The following is a 20,691-nucleotide window of genomic DNA, read 5'->3' on the forward strand; positions in this document are numbered from 1 at the left end:
ACTACATTATCATCCGTCGTATGCCTACTACTACAACTTGTACTACTACTACTACTTGTGAATATCAGGGACTACAACAAACATATTCATATCATTGTTTGCCCGCTAGTTTTATAGGTGTTTGTATTGTTTCCTATCTGTGTTTTATCTAAAACGTTAGAAATTACTGATTTTGGTAGCCAAACTATGTGTAAGTCTTTGTCCGGACAGAGTAGGTTGACAGCACTTGGGTGGGAAAATGTTGAAAGTCAGAATGAACGATACGAGGTGAAAAGATCAGACATGGAAAACGGGTTGAAGTTAAGAGTAGGTTGATAGTACATGGGTGGGGAGATTGACAGATTGACGCGCCATTTGTAAACAGATTAATTAGTCTTGAAGTATGTTTATTGTTGTATAGAAGTAGATGCCATACGTTGTACCATGTACAATTGACGTACAATAAAGTTTATTATTATCAAGCACAAACCTTTTAAGCCTTAGCTTTGATAGCTCAAATATAACAGCTGTTTCAGAACCCTAGAATTCCAGCATTTAGTTCTGACATGCACACTTCTGTCGTCACGTTGACAAAAGAAAAGTAACATTTGTTGAGAATGTATATGGCCCACATACACGTAAAATACATTTGGGCAAATGATGAACACTTGTAACACCACACAACTTTAAAATGCAATCGAACACTACAATAACATGATACACGTATACCGTATAATGCCTATAATGAGTAATACACATAGAAAACTAGAGAAGTAACATTTGCAAAGCAAATGCATAATGTTTACCTTCGGACATGGTATGCCCTGTTAATTTTTACTCAAACATATTCACATACATGTACTACTAGTATATGGTGACAGGAGCAGAGCAGACCATGAAGTTTGCAACATTATGTAACCCAACACCAGTCACCATGGTGACAGACGACAACAAATCATGTCATTGGCCAGGTCAGAGGTTAGTGTTTGGAGAAGAAGAAGAGGAAATTGAGTAAAAACAACATGTTTACCGAAAACAATATGTTTTCCTTCGGTAAACATAAAAATATGATATTTTATTGTTCAAGCTAGACCAGATCTTGGAAGCTGGGCGCCATTCCCCTGTGGGTCTACAGCGTCACTGGGCGCGACTGCCGCCTGGCGGCGATCCCTGGTCCTGCACCAGTAGTACGTCACTAACGCCACGCACGTACACACTACCATCACAGCACAGGCAGACACCAGCAACATGGTACCGTTAACGATGTAGTACTCGTGCTGTACGGGAGGTGCGTGGTTGGGGTTAGTTGTGAGTGCATCAGTGGTACTTGGTTTTGCCAAGGATTGTGCAGGAGATGTAGAGAAGTGGTTGGTTGCCAGCGAGCCGGTTGTACTTGGTTGTACAGGGGATGTAGAGTGGTGGTAGGTTGTCAGTGGACCGTTGATACTTGGTTGTACACTGGATGTAGAGTAGTGGTAGGTTGTCAGTGGATCGGTGGTACTTGGTTGTACAGTGGATGTAGAGTGGTGGTAAGTTGTGAGTGGATCGGTTGTACTTGGTTGTACAGTGGATGTAGAGTGGTGGTAGGTTGTACTTGGTTGTACAGTGGATGTAGAGTGGTGATAGGCTGTCAGTGGATCGGTTGTACTTGGTTGTACAGTGGATGTAGAGTGGTGGTAGGTTGTCAGTGGATCGGTTGTACTTGGTTGTACAGTGGATGTAGAGTGGTGGTAGGTTGCCAGTGGATCGGTTGTACTTGGTTGTACAGGGAATGTAGAGTGGTGGTAGGTTGTCAGTAACCCGGTGGTACTTGGTTGTACAGTGGATGTAGAGCGGTGGTAGGTTGTCAGTGGATCGGTTGTACTTGGTTGTACAGTGGGTGTAGAGTGGTGGTAGGTTGTGAGTGAGCCGGTGGTACTTGGTTGTACAGGGGATGTAGAGTGGTGGTAGGTTGTCAGTGGATCGGTTGTACTTGCAATTGGTTGTACGTGGGATGTAGAGTGGTGGTTGGTTGTCAGTGGATCGGTGGTACTTGGTTGTACAGTGGATGTAGAGTGGTGGTAGGTTGTGAGCGAGCCGGTGGTACTTGGTTGTCGAGGAGATGTAGAGTGTGGATTGGCTAGAGTCGAGCACGTGATGTTAGAACACATCGCCTCTACCGGTATCTCCATGATGTACATGTTCTCTGCGCACCCCGGGAACGAGCACGTCAGACGCTGCGCACTCTGGACCAGAGATGTCTTCCCCAACCACGACCTCATCTCAACAAGGCTACAACCGCACCTCCAAGGGTTGTTACTCAAATACAGGTACAACAAGCCAGGCGGGAGAGACCTCTCAATGCGTTGTAGTGTCTCGAATCTGTTTCCAGATAGTTCTAGTGTTATAAGATTACGGGGTAGGATTTTTGGAATAGAAGTGAGATAGTTTCCCTTTAAACTGAGCCTTTCTAGCTGCTCTAGCCCGGCAAATACTCCGGTTGGGACGTCTTGTAGGTTGTTGTCGTCAAGAAAGACTTCTTGAAGAGAATCGGCGCCTTGGAAAGCTTCGCAGCTCAAGAATTGGATGCCGTTTTGGCTGACATCTATCTTAAGCAGGCTAGTGAGATTGGCGAATGTATGGTTCTGGATGGTAGTTATGTTGTTATTGTGAAGATAAAGCTGTGTTAGGGACGGTAACGCGAAAGCGCGCGCGTCGATATCGGATATCTTGTTGTTCTGCAGACTCAGAGTTCGAAGACTACCCCAAAGGACGAAGGTGTTCGATTCAAGCCTCGTCAGTTTGTTACCTTCTAAGCTGAGCCAGTCGAGGTTGGTCAGATTCCGTAGCGCTTGACTAGGGGCGACAGTAAACATGTTTTCAGCTAGGTTGACATCGCGAATGTTCGGCGTCAACACGAAAACATTGTCAGCGATGTCAACCAACTCGTTTTTCGTGAGCACTAGAGTTTGAAGCATCGGTAGGTTGCTAAAAGCCGCTTCTTCCAACGCCCAGATCTTGTTCTCACTCAAGTCAAGTCGGTCCAACATCGGGAGGTCTTTAAAAGTTCCCTTACGGACGACTTGAAGAAGGTTTGCCGACAAATCCAGACGTCGCAAGACTGACAATCCGTGGAAAGCAAGGGAAGATATGTTCTGGACCTGGTTTGTTTTTAGAATCAGAGTTTCGAGCTTATCGTTGGCCAAAAACGTATTTGCTTGTATGGAAGGGATGTTGTTCCCCGATATCATAGCGAACGTTGTGTCAGGTGGGATGGGAAAGGGCACGGACGTTAGACCGACGGTTTGGCAGTAGAGCTGGCTCGATGCACACATGCACGGCGCTGGGCAGGACTGGGCAGACTCTCCGACCAACAACACAGAAATAACGAAAGCAAGAAAGACATGCTTCCTTCGTCCTTTTGCAGAAACCATGTTGTCGTCCTAAAGAAACATGAAAAAACTTAAACCATAGAAAACTCAGGTAGATAAATTCATCCAACTACATAAAAATATATATAGAAGAAGTGATATGGGCCAGGGATCGGAGTACTTTGAAGATCCAGTTTTGTCTGAAATTGCATTTTGAAACCTTTAAATGGCACAACTAAAGGTCATTCTAAACATTCACGTACCTTTCTGATGTCTGATGCACAACCCTACACTCCAGATACCTGTGCGGTTGTGATCTGGATCATACAAGAGCTATCTTAGCACCAGCTGGTGCCATTAAGGTAATTCAATTAAGGGTTGCTCAATCCACGTCCGGCCAATTACGCAACATGTTTACTTTGTTAAAAGCAGAAATTTTCCTCGCCTTGTACAAAATGGGAAACTGATGTGGCTACCAGAGGCTCCAAGTAGGTGTAGGAACAGCTTAGTCAACGGGGCCTCTGGTTTTACGTATACGTCCTATCAGAGAAGACGTCCCTAGCAGAAGCTAGTTCTGTATATCTGTATCGTTATAGCCGGTATAACCGCCCTTCCGCGTAACACACCAGCTCAATAGTTCCTAATGTTTACATGAGTTATGTCAGGGATTAGGTATAAAGTGCTGTTCCAAGGGAGTCGAACCCAAAGGTTTTGGATTCTGAGTCTACAATATCCTGACCACATGTCCACCTTCTTAATATCTTAAAGACTAAATATCTTAATATCTCATTTTCTAATGATACATATACATATGTTAATTATACAAAACGGACAGAACAAGTATCAGATAAAAATCAAACTTATATATTTCTTACAAAAGAAAAGGTGGACTAATACCAGACAAGGTATCACACGAACGATAATCAATTTATTTACAAAAAAAAGCACAGGCATCACTCGATATCCAGGAATCGTCGCCTTGTCAGTGTGCGTTTCATTATGAAATGACGTCAACATGCTTTCTTATCTAATTGTGTCGGAAATTCGACATTTGCTTTTTATTATTCCTTCTGTACACAGCTTATTTTCTAGCCATTGGCCACTGGCTTGTTAACGTTGCTATCGGTTGTGTCAATATTTATTTTTGGGACCTAGTACCTAGGTAAAACTTGCGACAATATCTGAGAACAAAAATAGGAAGTGCCTCTCTGGGTCATTTGCAAATGGCAGCTGTAGGATTAGACATGCCTGCAGTTTACTATAACATCGTAAGGCGGCGCTCATAGAGCGTCACTGTTAGTGGTAAAAGCTGAAAATTTGATCTGCAAGCAGAGGTTTGTGCGGAAGGTTGATATCGTCATGTGCAATCGTTAGACTGATAGTTCTGTAACCCAGTACACGGGAGTAAATGGGCGAGTTGTGAGGAATTTGGAAAGTAGTGCAATACCAGACTGAGTTACATCACGAGAAACGCCGGAGTTCTGTGTATTTGAAGGTCACTATGATGAAGGTCACGAAAACCTTAAACACTTCCCGGAAGTTTAAAATCTATGATGTCTCCTTTAGGCCTAAAATTCCGTGTACGTAGGCTTGCTGACGCCATCTTTTGTCATGACGTCAACTTTCTTGTCGTGCAGCATGATGCTCCCTTGGATCGGCAGAGCGTCCTCCGGAACTTTCAGGTCGAACCCACGACGGCCGAACCTCACCAACAAGACTATAGCGCCGGCCACAACGACCACGGCTAGAAATGCACCTACAGCCACTCCTGCTACTACCCCAATGTTAACCTGCCCTGTACTAGTCTGTGGTTTTGTATCATCAGTCGTCGGCTTGCCCGTAGGTTTTTTTGTGGGAAACGCGGGCGATTTAGAAGGCGGTTCCGTGGACGGAGATTTCGTCGGCGTCGACTCGGTGATTTTCGGAGTTGCTTCATCAGTTGTCGTGGTGGCGTCGCTGTGTTTCGGCGTTGTATCAACAGTTTTATCGGTTGAAGACAACGCTGTAGTTTTAGACATCGGTTTGTCGGTTGTAGTAGCTGTACCCTCGCTTGTCGTCTCTGGTACACTTGTAGAGTCAAAATGAGTCGCTGTAGTAGGAAATAGCGTTGTAGGTTTGGTTGTACTGGTTAGAGGCGGTGTAGTTGTCTCTTCAGTGATTGTAACAAGTGTTGTAGGAAGCTGCGTTGTAGTACACGGTACGGTGACGTTGCTACACGCCAAGTCGCCATCCGGGAGTTCCGACACGTACCAACCGTCGGTCTCTTCACAGTAGACTCCGCACTGGAAAAGCGCCTTGTCTTGTAGCACCGGCGATGTCTGGATCCACGTCTTGAAGTCGTTGAAATAACAGTCACACTTCCAAGGGTTCCCCGCCAGGTACAAGTACGTTAGGTTCACGAAGAGGGGAAAGTCGGCGGAGCCAACTGTTGTGAGCTTGTTGTTTGTCATCTGCAATGTCTGTAAATTCCGCGGTAGATGGCTCGGCGCTTTTGTGAGTAGGTTGCTGTCAAGATACAAGGTTTCAAGCGCGTCTAAACCGCCGAAGGTGTGTTCGGTCAAGTCTTGGTCTTCTATATTGTTCTCGTCCAGACGGAGGTCACCCAAGGCGACAAGTCCGCGAAACGACGCGCTGGCTAGAGAAGATATCCTATTCAAGCTTAAGTCTAAGTTGGTGAGGCTTGCTAACTGCACAAAAGTGTTTCCTTTGATAACAGTGATGTCGTTGCCATGTAAAAAGAGCTTTCTGAGATTCGAGAGCCCCCCAAACGCGTCTAGCTCGATTTCTTGTATGTCGTTCGACTCTAGATGGAGGAACAGCAAATCCCTGAGGTCTTTAAATGTGTCGTTCTTAACTACTTGTATAGCGTTGTCTTGAAGTGCCAGGTACTGAAGACGTTGGAACTGCAGGATTGCCTGGGAAGGTATGTCAACAATGCTATTTGAACCCAAGTACAGGTCAGTCAGGTTACCAAGCTGCTGGAATGCAGTTCCGTCTATGGTGACTATGTTGTTACTCGTGAGTTTTAAGATTGCCAAGCATTGGAGGTTGGAAAAAGCATCTGCCTCTATTTGGTTGATGTTATTGTTGCTGAGATCTAAAGACTGTAGTTGCGGAAGGTCCTTGAACGTGTCCGTTTCTAATGTAGTGAGTTGATTCCCTTTTATTTCAATCCGTCTTAACGTCGATAGATTTCTTAGCGCTCCCGGTGCGATGCTTTGAATGCCGTTATCGTTCAAATACAATCTCCGTAGCAAAAGAAGGTCCACGAAGGCTCCCGAGTTTACCCGAACGATTCCGAGGTTCCCCGAGATGCGTACGAAGGTGACGTCACTCGGGATCTGTTCGGGAATGTTCGCTAGGCCGCTGTTGTCGCAGTAGAGCTGGTTGGAGTTACAGCTACAGTCGCTAGGGCACCCCTGGCCTCCTATGAACGGTACGGTGGCACAGAGGCAAAGAATGACGAGCAGCATGCTGGTTTCCATGGCGAAAGAAAAATCTGAAAACAAAATAAAGAATACGTCACAATCTTGTGAGAGTGGTCGAAGTAGAACACGACTTTATAAAATGAAGATATATGAAGAAATACTTTGCACGCAATGCATTCGAGTTATAGAAATGGAAGTGGTTTTGTTGTTTCACCCTCTAGTTACTTTTTATTGAGTTCAGGGAAGAGGTGTGACAAAATATAACTAGAAAGGTAACATTTGCAAAGCAAATGCATAATGTTTACCTTCGCATATGGTCTGCTCTGTTAATTCTTACTCATACACATTCATATATATGATGACATTGGTCTAAATTCCTCCTGATATAAAATTGCAACATGATGTAACCCAACACCAGTTACCATGGTGACAGACGTCTGGTTCAGGTCATTGACCTTTTGTGTTTGGGCCGGATGAGGAAACAGCAAAAACAATATGTTTCCATCGGTAAACATAACAAGATACATCATTTAAGACCTAGCTACATAAATTAATTCGTTAGTGCAATGATCTATGTTGTACATACAATTCTCTGTTACTTCTGTTTAAGTATTAACTTATGTTTTATTATTTCTGTAAACTGGGCCCCACTGAAAATCAACTTGTCAAAGCTGAGTTGGGCTACCCAGGTGTGTGAAAATGACATAAATAAATAAAATAAATAAATGATCCTGGATCTCGGATTACAGTGTCCCACTTGTCCCGTTTCAGTAGCATACCAGTAGTTCAGTAACGGGATTCGAACCCGCGACCTTTAGTATTATTAACCGTTAGACACGCGCCGTCCTTACCTGCATTTAACCACTTAAGATAAACACCTCCCCCTTCATGTGTTGACACAGAAACAAAATGCCAACGTTTCTAAGTTTGAGTATGAAAATGCACAGAAAACATTGCTGTATCAATTGTTGTTGTAGAGTCGTTAAAACCTTTTAGAGTGTACCCTTAAACTTAAACAGAGTCTTAAGATACCGGTACAATAGCTCAATTGGCAGAATGCTCGCTTTGTAACCGGGAGGTCGTGAGTTCAAACCCAAGCCGGGTCATACCAAAGACTTTAAAAATGGTACACACTTCTTTCTCTGCTTAGCACTCAGCACATAAGAGAAAGAGTGTGGGAAGGTCAAACACACAGCACTACCAGCGGACCAGCCCCCTGCTGTAGTGCATTGCACAACTGTGTGTCGCCCAAGGGCTACAGAAATGGATATGGGCACCACCCTACGCTCTGCATAAGGGCACGGGAGACCTTTCCTTTCCTTTCCTTTCCTTAAACTTAAAGACCTCAGTTACAAGGTAAGTATCCAGATCGTTCAAACAATGTTATCTGTGTTATTCCTCCCTTAGTTGGAAGTTTAATAATTAAATAAAGATTGTCGCGAAGTCCTTCTCAAACCACTGTGTTATCAGTTAGCAAATAATAGCAGTCAGGCCACCTTCTTCGTGTATTCCAAACATATCAGCCGATTTAAATGTCAACAATTCAAACCACTAACGTTTTTAAAACAAAAGGTGGGTATATCATAGCCATAATTATCAGCGTAGTAGTAGAAGTAGAAGTTTTTTCCCAGACAGTTGTTACCTGTCTCCTGTTACTGTGTAATGAGTATTATACTTGATTGTAAAAGCAATTAGCCTTCGGGCATGATTTTGCGAATAAAGTTTCTATTATGTTTGCAAGCAAGCTACTTAGATGTTACTACGGTCGATGGTAAAATAAAAGTTTAATTCTGCAATTTAGCAAGCAATATCGGAACAACTACTGGGGAGCCGCATAGAGGCTTCTATTTTGGACATTATTTTGACAGCGATTAGGCCGCACCGACTTGATTTTATGGATGACATCCTCTGGAGACGCCCAAACTAGTGCGCGCGGGCGAATAAAAAAATCCGGCCAAAAATTAAAAATGCTGCTAAATACAAAGCTAGTATTGTGAATTTGCGGCAGTACGTAGCGACATATACGACAAGCCGGCACATGCTGGCTTTTAGGGGAATTAATGAATCAGCACTATAACTTCGGCAGCCTGGGTGACGGCTCAGAGTTACCACCGGCTCCGTATTGTCGCTAACTACCATGGACTACACAGGTCTAGAGCCAGGCCAGAGCCTCGAAAGGCTGTGATCGCACTTGTTTTAGTACAGGTGAAAATCAATGCGCGCGCGGATGTCATCCCTAAAATTAAGGCGGTGTGGTCTTACACAGAGTAAACCTTATCACAACCTTCTACTTCACTTCGATTAGGGAGTTCGCTAATCGTTCGAAAAACACTTTAAAGGCCTCTTATGATCAGGTCAAGTTTGGATGATTAATGTTGAGTGCCACAATTTGGCGACTGCCGATTGGTTACCCTTTAAAGTGTTATTGATTAGTTTATTTCGCGATTCAGCGCTAGCAGTTTGCCAGGGGGGTGGTGTCCAAATCTGTCAAAGTCCACTTAGCTAAAAGCACTCACAATTTCTTCCAAAATGCTGCACTTTAATGCAAAAAAAATGTCACGTTCCGTCTATACAAGATAATAATTGTGCATATATCTGCTTGAGGTGGATTTCTACACCGTACCGCCAAGTTTTCGTATGCGCTTAGGGCAAGCGGCCAACCGAACATGTTTACTGTTTACTAGCCTCCTGTGCAGGCTCCGGGGCGGGTGGGAATTTTAGATACAGCGTTTTGAAGAGTTTTAAACGCGTTATTTTAATAGCCGAAAATAACGGAAAGAAGGTTCCATTCCACCCACGGATCCTTGGCTGGAATGGAGCCTGCTCCCGGCGTCTGGTTGTAGGATGACCGGCTATTAAAATAACGCGTTTAAAACTCTTCAAAACGCTATATCAAAACTCCCACCCACCCCAGAGCCTGCACAGGAGGCTACATGTTTACACGGTGTTTTAAATACCCACAGAAACCTTAACCTACTTGTTGCAAGTTTCTAACTTGTCAGCAGTACCTCAGATGTCTCTTTTCTGCTTATTACGTAGCCTCTAGCAGGCTTCGGGGGCGGCTGGAAAGAGCAGAGGTTGGCCAAATAGAGACATAACATGCCAGGGGAATGGGTCATACAAAGAATACAGTTTGTCGCACTCCGATCTGTACTCAAGCGGACCAACTCCCCTGGCATGTTATCTCTCTATTTGGAGAATTTCTATTCTTTCCAACCGCCTCCCGAAGCAGTTAAGAGGCTAATTATTGCTTGTAATTTAATAAGAAGACAAACCTACCTGGGTGCCCCTTGCTTTGCAAACTGCCCGTAACACGGTGTACCTGTGGATCGGAGTACACGCGATCGCGCGCACGAGTTGCGTAAAAAACTGTGTCAGGGTCCACCGGTACCGGTCTGACATGACGTAATCTTTGCCCTAATCCAAACATCTGTAACCCCACGTGCTTGTCAACTGAGGACGCTGGCCTTGTTCACACGAAACCGCCTAAACCGCGCGATTCGGGTAATACGCATTTCTTACATGTGGTTCACATACCAGATGTTTCTTTCAAACCGTGCCCGGTCACGATTCGCATAATTTACATTCATCGGGCTTTTTGGGGCATACTCGGACGGAGGGGAGGCTTTTGAGGCCCGCCCCCTGTAACTTAACAACCACTTATCGTAGGGCCACCAAATTGTCAAAGAATGATGGAGTTGAGTTAATTCATAACAACTTTGGTGTAATTATGACGTCATTTATGTGATTTTTTTGGGTAAAATCGTAAAAAAAAATTCCGTTATGTATATGATGTACGTAACACCGTGATGGTTTACTTTAAAAGTCTGGCCTTCCAAACGTCCTTGGTTCACGTGTTGTCAGCGACCACTGATGTTTCCGTGGACAGACAATTGTCATTTTTCCCATTTTCGCTGAGACATTTTGAGATTAAACTGTCGTCCTTTCTCTACTAAAAAGGACACGCCATACATAATGGACGAAGCACGTGGGCGCACGTTAGTCGGAAACGGGGGCAAGAAAATCTGTAAGCAGGTGTAAGGATGTGGCCCATTCCCTTAATCTCAAAGCAGACCATACGGTGGCAAGGCAGTATCCGTTGCCTAGATCAGTGTCCATTAGCCACCAAAGGCTAGCCTCCTTCGCGTCGGCGTTATTTTTTCTCTGAGCGACGCGCGAAACCTTCTCTCCGTGGCAAAAACTCCCTCGGCAGCAAATCGTCCCTCGCGGCCGCATATTACTCCCGTCGCTCAGAGAAAAAATAACGCCGACGCCCAACAAGACTGCGAAGGAGGCTAACCGAAGGCCACCGAAGGCTAATAGATGGTATCCTGGATGCTGCCTCGCTACTGCATGATATGTTTTTTTCAACGGGCAGTGATGTTTTTTGGAGACTGACAATTGTCCTTTGAGATGAAACTGCCGTCCTTACTCTAGTAAGAAGGACACCGTGACGTCCTTACATCATCCACAAAGCACGTGGACACGTTTCTCTCAACATAATCTGTAAGCAGGTGTGCGGATGCGGCCCATTCGCATGTTCAGTTTAAGTCTGTGTTTCCAAAATTAAGTGTCACTTAACCTAAATTAGAGTAGCCAAACTACATATTACTGTGCGATGAATTAGAACCAAGTCGAGACGTCCCCTTCTACTAGAAATAGCTTGTATGGACAGCAACCCGAAAACATTACCATGACACGTAACAGTAATTAGGCATCCGAACTGGACGTTGTCCAGCAACGGACGAGTGACCAATGACAGAGGACAAATGTAGGACACCAGAAAATTAAGTCTTATAAGCCTCACTTGCTCCTAAATAAGAACTAGATGAGATGATAGTGCAGACAATGCAATAGTTGGATTTCAAGTAGAAATCTGTAATCTGTAAAGTATATGCCACTTTTGTTACCATTGTATGCACGGAGCTACGTTATAAGAGCTACCTGCCATCCAAATTTCGTCACCCTAGCTTGTCTAGATCATGAGATATCAAAACCGGAGGTTCAGCTGCAGTACCATGACAAGCCGCCAGAGGCCCAAAATCTAATCAGTTCGAGCTCTCATCAAGACCTACCCACCTACCAAATATCAAGATAGTCCATCTAAGCTTTCTCGAGTTATGCTGTTGACAGACAGACAGACAGACAGACAGACAGACAGACAGACACACGGCCAGGAAAACATAACCTTCTCCAATTCTTGGCGAAGGTAATAACCCGTAACCTCGGTTACTTCCTCGGACTCGTCAATATGCACATCCCCTTGGAAATTTAGGCGATGTCCTTGGGTACCAAGGACTTATTTTTGAATGGGAAATGAGTAAATTGTATGGCAGACTAATTTGCAGGCTGTTTCATATTAAAGTTACGCGTGAAAACTGAAGTACCTAGCATCCGGGACCAATGATAGAAGTTTTTGTTTGCCGCAATGCACCACTTGGCACTCTATAAAAACAGTTTCTTACGCGGACTTCCTCATACGCAGAGACTCAGAGACACGGTTTCCTCTGATTTCGGGCGGTCCAGCATCACGATCAGGTCAGTTGCAACATTACTCAATGATTTTGCATGATCAGGCCTTGAAATTAACTTTTCTTCGTATTGTCCCAGCACTGTCCATAAACTAAATTCAATAGGCACGAAATGAGGATGAACTGTTCCAACCTGTTTTTCAGGAAATATTGTTTGACATGAACTTGAAGTCAACTTCATGTTGCTTACGTTCTGACTATAAGGCGCACTATAATTGCATAGTAGACAGGACGGGACGTGTGTTTAATTTGTAAACAAAAGAAGGGCTGACATTCTGATCTTTTTTTTTTCTGTTGTCCTAAAAGTGCCCCAAAGTGTATTTTAGCCCAGCCTACATTTTAGTGGTCAGTGGCCATTGGACCGCCTTGATTTCGAGCTCTGATGATTCGCAATGAAGTCTTACTCATCGAGAGATTATTTTCTTACTTACGGTTCATGTAGCGTGGTCCTAGTGGACTAGCCCCCTGCTGTAGTGACACAATAGTGTGGCCCAGGGCTACAGATACGGAGATGGGCACCGCCATATGCAACCATGCCAATGGTTGCGGAGTGGATTTCACCTTTTAACATGTAGCATGGTTGTTTTTTCCTTGTCCTTTTGTGTACGACTTTTAATTATGTAAATTGGGTGCTTTCTGTTGTATTTAGTCGTTTTTTTTTGCTTTTGTTTGTATCACAGACACAGCGCATTATTTTGTCGTGAGAGCAAAATGGAAAACCTGGCTACCGTCATCATCTTTGCTTTGTTAGCCACTAGTTTGGGAAAAGTCGCTGATTACAACACTGATTATACAGGACAGAACTTAACACATGTCCCGATAGACTCCGTCGCGCCTGACACTCACACGCTGAAGTTGTCAAATAACAAAATAACCCACCTCCCCTCTTTCAATACAACTCCTGAAATACGATACCTTTTTATTGACAACAACAAAGTGAACAACATATTACCACAAACGTTCCAAGGACTCCGTGAGCTAGTCTACCTTGATGTTGACAGAAATGAAATCGGTTCCCTTCGTCAGTTCGCTTTTTCTACACTCACGACAATGTCAGAACTCATCCTCTCACATAACTACATTTCTCACATATCAGAACATGCTTTTTACGGTTTGGAAAGTTTGGAGGTCCTCGAACTCTCAGGAAACCGACTTTCTGTATTTCCGATGCGGGCCATCAAATTAGTCCCCAGTAAACGTCTCTATTTGGTTTTGCTTCGATTGAACAACATCAGTAAAGTACCGAGAAACATATTAAAAACGGTGCGTCCAGAGACGTCTTACGATTTGCGAGGAAACCCTTTGCGTTGTCCAGATGAATTAAACAACACAGAGTATGCAGACACGTTTTCGGCCCGTGTATACCTCATCAACACACGAAAGAATCGATCTTTCGTTAACAAAGTAATATTTTTCAAAGAACGATTTAAATACTTCGGCGTTGCTCCCTCCATCTTCAAGGTATTTGAAGACACTGACATCCTAACAGAATTAACAAAAGATGTTGTACCTGTTATAACTGGCAAGGGTGTTTCATACTATTTGAATACCCCGAGTGGACGCATAGAGCTTACCAATTCTGCTAACGTCAGCATGATGGCAAACATACCAGTAAAGGGCTCAGGTGTATACACCTTTGTAGCGGACAAAGGTGACGTAAAAGCGAAATTTGATCTTGTCTTGTGTGTGGTTAAGAAAAACAGTGACAAACGGCAACACCAAACAATAGATAAAAACAAACTAAACAACTGTTCCACTTTTAAAAATAATTCCTGTTGTTTTCCTGGGTTTGGTTCAGGGTCATCTGATCAGAAGTTGTGTGCTCCTGGCAACATCACTTCAGATACAAATAATTCACGTGGACCTAACGTTTTGTTGATCACTGCCATTACCGTTACTACTTTCCTTCCGGTACTCATTCCAACTGTGGTGTTTTGTTGTAAAAGACGGTCTAGTACCGAGCGAAATGACACTAACACGTCTATGAATGCAACATTTCATGCGGGAGTGCAGGCTATCGTTGTCTGTGTTCCTGCCGTACCCAATATATATCACATACAGGAAGAGCGCGATCCGAACACTTTCTCCCTACGGCAATCGGTCCAAACTCCGTCAGTTACAGGACAGGTACGGCCTTGTCACCATTTCGTGCCTCAAACCGCTGCTGCGGACACGGCCTTTACTACACGAGCAGAAATCCATCAGTACAGTAACGATGATACACCCGGACATTCTGGGGACACTGACGAAGGACAGGAACATCACTACGCCTCTGCAGCACCGCACGAAGACAGCTCCAGTCCGTGGGCGACATGTCCAGACTCGCTACAACTCGGATCTGTACAACCTGTCAGTCAAATCGATGAAGCCGAGTGTGATGAGGAAGAAAGGCCGTACGGAATGGCAACAGATAATCCATTGTATGAGGACACAAACATAAATCGGAGTGATGAAACTCCACATTACTGTGCGGTAAATGAGAACCAAGTCGAATCGACCCCTTCTAGTAGTTTGTATGGACAGCAACCCGAAGACACAAACCTACCTGTAAATCGGGGTAACCCAACTCCATATTACTGTGCGGTAAATGTGAACCAAACTGTCCCTCCTTTTTCAAGAAATAGCTTGTACGGACAGCAACCAGAAAACAATATCATAGCACATGGCAGTACCCGCACTACGGACATCCTATATGAAAGCTGTCTGGCAACAGACGAGTGACCAAATTAAATAAAATGCTGTGTCTCTATTGTACTAGGGATAACCAGAAAATAACTGGGTACGAAAGATAACAGAGAGTACCCAGGTCATTCAGACTAGCCTTCTTTTCAGGCGTTCCGGGATCGGTCGTTTTTTTTTTTGGGGGGGGGGGTATGTCATCAGTCCATCATCAGGCCGTGTGCTTTATCATATTCCTAAATGTCCCACACTGTCGCCCCGAATATCTCAGTGACCGCCCATAAACACCTCTAGTACCGATGTACTCTGGTGAATGTGATAAATTCAATTTTCGTCCCGTTTACGTATATTTTTCGACAAGAATAAAAACGAAATGCCAAATTGAAGTTACACTCAAGCAGTGTTTCTTTTTATTGACTCATAGAATATAATACACATATTTCCGTTAAGCCTCCGCTGTGTGATGATGTTGCTAATTTGCATGTACGTCATACATGATGTGTATTTAGCGTGTAAAAACATAATTGTAAAATAAAAATGAGAGATTTCCAATCTAAAATTACATAAAATTTTTCTACCACAGGTTTTAGAAATTTATGATGTCTTCTTCCTGATAATAGAAAGATACATTAAGTACAAAATCACCTGTTTATGGGCATAAAGAAAATAACATTATAGTGGACATAAAAAAATCATCATGTAGAGATCAGGCAATTTTGAATTGAAGATATATATGAACATACAAACAATATTCTGCTTCTTCTATTCATGGTTCTTTAGTGCTTCTATATTGATACTCGTACAACGTCACTTCACTTGCACAGGTGCTATACAGAGGTATTTCCCTGGAACTGTTACTATACAGCCATTTCACTTGCACTGCAACTAAATCTGTAACTGTCATCTCACCTGTACTGGCACTTTAAAGAGACAGCTATTACTATACAGAGTCATTTCACAGGCAGCGTGACTATGCAGAGCTGTGTTACTTGCACTGTTACTGTATAGAGCTATTTTACATACACTTTTACAATACATTTTAATTGACAATGTATAGATACTGTACTTTTACAGATTCAGTTTCCTTACCTCTTAGGTAGTCACAATGCACTTACGATTGATACAAAGCTGTCATTGCTTTTAAAGACAATGCAGAAAATTGAAATACGTCGTCTACTTCTCTTATAATCATTTGAAGAATTAAAAGAAACAAATCAAGGCACTTAATTCTATAACAAGAAGTATCATCGCTCATTTTTCTTTCAACGTTTGAACGGTGATCATATCATTTTTGAAAAACCAGTGGGGAGTACTTGTTTATACCAGGACCAAGGGTCCTTAATTCTGTAGTTTAAGGTAAAACTTACAATGCAATTAAGTATGTTGTTAGTCGTTACAAAGTGTCCTTACCATTAAACAATGATGCAAACAATTGAAACACGCCGCCTCTTTGTTATATTACAGTTACTTACAGAAATGCACAATGAATTATTGAAACTAAACTGCATAACAAGAATTCATTAAGTCATTGTCTTTTTATCCAAATATTCATTACATCATTTTCATAATTTTAAAAATCCCTCATAATCCAAAATCACAAGGTTGCACTTCTATTGCTTACGTGTTCGACTGCAGTGTATTGTTGCCAATTGACAATTTCTTCAAATATAAATCTAACAGAGGTACAAAGCAACATCTAGAAAAAAACACTGACTCACACGACGTAATATCGAGATCCTGTCACCTTTTCACCTTTAATGATGTTTGACAGCGGTGGTGAGAGCTCGGTCTGTTGCTTAGGTAAGTCCTGCAGAGGAATGGCCAAATGTACTGTCAATAAGGTGTTAAATTTAGCATTTGTACCCATAAATGAGCAATAAGTGGTATTTAAGATTGAAATCGTGGTAAGTCTAAAGCTTGTGAACGTTCTGCTGGTTGTTTTGATACTTGATACTTTATTAGGATATCCATTAGTTGCACAACTTTTTGTGCGACTTATCTTCCTGGATTCCAACAACACAAGACGAAACAATACACAGACTTAATAATCATATAAAATGACATTGGGCATCTACGCCACTAGACTTCTACACAATTGTCATCCTACGCATGCTTTACAATCATTAAAATGACATGCAACTTTACACATGTTTTCAATAGTGACAGGAAATATAATATTTGTGTGAAGTACCTGGAGCCACTTGGCATATGAATGGATAGGTCTCCATGCATTTGCCGTCATTCCACTCTGCTTTTCGGCCTTCGTAGTAGTAAACGCAATGTTCCTTGTCATGGCTATTACTTGGCTCTCCCGGAGCCCAGGATTTGTACCTCCCAAGAGCAGAACCATCGATCCACTCAAAGCTTCCTTCTCTGCGCTGATCATGGAGACCAAACCAGAAAGGGGAGTTGCTGTCGACGTTGGTCTTGAGGTTGATAAGGAAGGCGTTGGTAGCAGCGTCTCGGGGCATGGCGAGGGTGCCACCATCTAGGCGGCAATGCAGGGCCGAGTCCCCGAAGTTCGCAGGGAATCGGAACGCCTTGTAGCAGGTTACACCCCACTTTGTGTAACATTCAGGACAATCTGCTGAAAACAAATATAAGGCTAATTTAGATGTGATAAGTATTATTGACAAAGGACTAAAACTCTCAAAATATTTTTTAATAGTTTAGAACTTTTTTCTTGGATATTGTTTACGCATGACTTTTATCAAAGAAGTTTCCTTTAAGCAATATCACTAGAATAGTGCAGCATAATAAGTTCTGAGCAAAAAAATGAATTGCAATATATTTATTTTATTATACTTAAAGCAGGTGTAGCTGTGTTTACTTTATATGTAAATTGTTTTACCCTTGTTTGACGTACCTGCTGTTGGAGGATGTCCAGGTGGTCCGGTAGGTTTTGTACACACCGAGGCCCCGTCTTTTCCAGGAGGACCAACGGGCCCCTTAAACCCACGAGGTCCAGCCGGCCCGATGGGTCCCTGTTCTCCAGGAGGTCCAGGAGGCCCGGTAGACACAGGACCAGCTGGCCCCATGGGTCCCTTTTCTCCTGGAGGGCCAGCTGACCCACTGGGTCCCTTTTCTCCGGGAGGACCAGCTGGCCCCATGGGTCCCCACATTCCAGGAGGCCCAGAAGAACCAACAAATCCTTCAGTTGCAAGAAAAAAACTATGTACATCCTGTGTACAGCCTTTAACCCTATCTAGACGGGGGGGGGGGGGGTAAAAGTGCCCGCGCCAACTTTGATGTCAGATAGCGTCCGAACGGTTTGCACAAGAACCAACAAACTTGGTTTCATAACGACATTAATTTTTTTTCTGATTTGTTGTTACTAGCACACCATCATTTAATAATTTGGTGGTCATACGATATACCGTTCGCGAGTTCTGTGGAAGGGGTAAGAGCCCCCCCCCCCGCTCCCGATTTCAAAACGTGCGGTCTAGATAGGGTTAAAAGACATAAACTTAATCTGAAACTGTTCACATGACAACACAGATGCGTTAATTTTGATCGCAAAAACGACACACAATAACTGAAGAAATAAATGCACCCTGGCATATCATTGTAATACTTACTAATAGGATAAAATTAACTTATGTTCCTGTATATATTGCTAGTGCATAAACGATATTGAATTTAGCTTCCATAGAATAAACAATTACAAGATCTCATAATATTGAATTGATGCATGCATATTTGCGATAGAAAATGCTACTTAACCTTACCTGCTTGTAGTTGTTGCTTGATCTTTTTGTTCTGTTCTTTAAGTCTACCCATCTCTTTAGAAAGAGTCGTCATGTTAACTTTATAAAGGAAGAAAAAAAATCACGATAGATTTATAATGCAATTACTATAAGTCCAGCCTAGCTGCAAAGTATAACAGTAATACCAAAGAAATTCCAAGAAGATTTTGATAAATAATCAACCAACTAACCTGCAAAGAATGCCAGTATAACAACAATAACCACTAGTTGCATTATGGTAACGGCAATCCACAGCTTTTTGTTAAGACCGCCCTCCGGTGTCTTGTTAGTGACTGCACCAGACGTCGCTGTTTATTAAAAAAAATGTCATTTCATCCTTTCGTCGGTGTTTTTTTTATATGCATATATTATTATATTGTAATTCGTATACCGCACCATAATTACTAAACCAGAGAATATACTAGACCAATTCGTAACCATCCACCACAAAATGTCTATGTGACAAGCAGGGATTTGGTGCTACAAAATATTATTGGATATGGTATATAGTATTTCCATTATTGCCCCATTATTAAGAAAATAGTGTAAATGATATCCTATTAGGTATGCAAATTTGTTGATAAAATGCAGAAACGTAAACAGAAACTACACCCAATTTTGCCAATAATTACATAGGATATCAACATATACCCAAACTCTCTACCATTGCGAAATGAAGACCACAGCATGTTTTGAAATTTAGAAACACACCTATTTGGTCAAAAAATATTCCGCTCATCAAAATAGAATTATATGGGCTCACGACAGTTCTGAAAGGTGTGAAACAAAACAAAACAAAACAAAAGAAAACAAAAATGAAATATATTCTCATGATGTTTCCAGCATATACAATCATTTACCCGCTGCAGGTGTGTACATGGGGTTGGGGTTATTCGCTGCGGTGTTTGCAATGGACCTCCACCAACTAGTCGGAGACTGTTGTATGGGCGTGGCGCCTGAAAAAGACAAATTTTGTATGGTAACTTAAAAATGCCAAAAATCAAAATTTGGCCTTACAGTAAACCATTGGTGAAAGCCAACGCCAAAATTAAATGGGAACTAAGCCCCTATAATGGATTGGAGCATCTTGGGTTGCGAGTACTGTTTCCAGGGCCAGTATACAGGCTAACTTCTCTTTTAGCTGTAAAACTAACATATCCACAAGTAAACTTTACCAAAGATTCCACACCGAAAATTATACAATAGATAACATTCACTACGACTGCTCACAAGACCAGACATTACATTAACAGCAATGTTTCAGTAACGCTACATACATAGACGGCCAACCTGTTACTATCGATACACTGGCTAACAATTACATTAAAATTTCACCACTGACCATATAATGAGACCCTAATAAATTTGAGTCCAACTGGGGCCTAGTCCGACATCTAGGCTAATAATAAATCCGATTACGAGTTAAGATTCTTATTCGTTCACTGACTTTAGTTATGATGAAATTTGTAAATTTCAGGATTTCAAACAATCGGGAGCTTCACGAAAAACTGTTAACTGTCACTTGTCTCATTTTTCATACGTTTCTTATCATTTTTGTAGTATTTTCCCCATTTAGATGTTGCAATTTTACGGTACAGAATTTAAGACATAAAAGGGTTACAACTGTAACCGCCACGATATTCTAGATACTAAACCCTTTTCCGCTGAACACAAGTCTGAGAAATGTGCAATGAAATACATTTTGAGTAAGAATATCAGACCACTCAGTGCCCTTTGAGCTTTGAATCGGTACACACAGGATTTCATTAAAAAAAACTCACCAGCATTGCTACTCTCGTCCTGGGACTGTTGCTCCCCCGACATGGTTCCACTAGTCAGGTCTCTGTACAGCAAAAACACAAATAAATAAAAAAAACACGCCCCACCTCAGACAGGGAGCTTGTTGACTGAACCACGAACGAAAACCCAAGTGATGTAAAGCTTTACTAATCAAAATTGAAACATGTAAGATGAAAGG

The 20,691-nt window shown here is 42.5% G+C and overlaps 1 protein-coding gene across 1 annotated transcript; it reads right to left on the reverse strand.

Moving 5' to 3' along the window:
* Positions 1 to 1,061: 1,061 nt before the first annotated feature.
* Positions 1,062 to 20,537, reverse strand: LOC109472535. The gene is made up of 7 exons (XM_019772318.1): positions 20,495 to 20,537; positions 19,574 to 19,669; positions 17,834 to 18,118; positions 17,270 to 17,551; positions 6,617 to 6,828; positions 2,083 to 3,401; positions 1,062 to 2,022 (listed from the first exon to the last, which is right to left on the reverse strand). Exons 1-7 carry the CDS (start codon positions 20,535 to 20,537, stop codon positions 1,062 to 1,064), a joined length of 3,198 nt encoding a protein of 1,065 aa, XP_019627877.1.
* Between the last annotated feature and the right edge of the window lie 154 nt (positions 20,538 to 20,691).

This window comes from Branchiostoma belcheri, unplaced genomic scaffold, assembly GCF_001625305.1.
Source record: "Branchiostoma belcheri isolate BF01 breed outbred unplaced genomic scaffold, Haploidv18h27 scaffold28, whole genome shotgun sequence".
In the NCBI taxonomy this organism is placed as follows: Eukaryota; Metazoa; Chordata; class Leptocardii; order Amphioxiformes; family Branchiostomatidae; genus Branchiostoma; species Branchiostoma belcheri.

What these genes read in the sequence shown, in the direction of transcription:
- LOC109472535 (XM_019772318.1), bottom strand. Translation starts at nt 20,537, where the DNA reads ATGTCGGGGGAGCAACAGTCCCAGGACGAGAGTAGCAATGCTG. An exon ending in GGACGAGAGTAGCAATGCTG is followed by an intron (nt 19,670 to 20,494) that starts GTGAGTTTTTTT and finishes TGTCTTTTTCAG; the next exon opens with GCGCCACGCCCATACAACAG. An exon ending in CTGGGCTCCGGGAGAGCCAA is followed by an intron (nt 6,829 to 17,269) that starts GTAATAGCCATG and finishes TTTTGTTTTCAG; the next exon opens with ATTTTTCTTTCGCCATGGAA.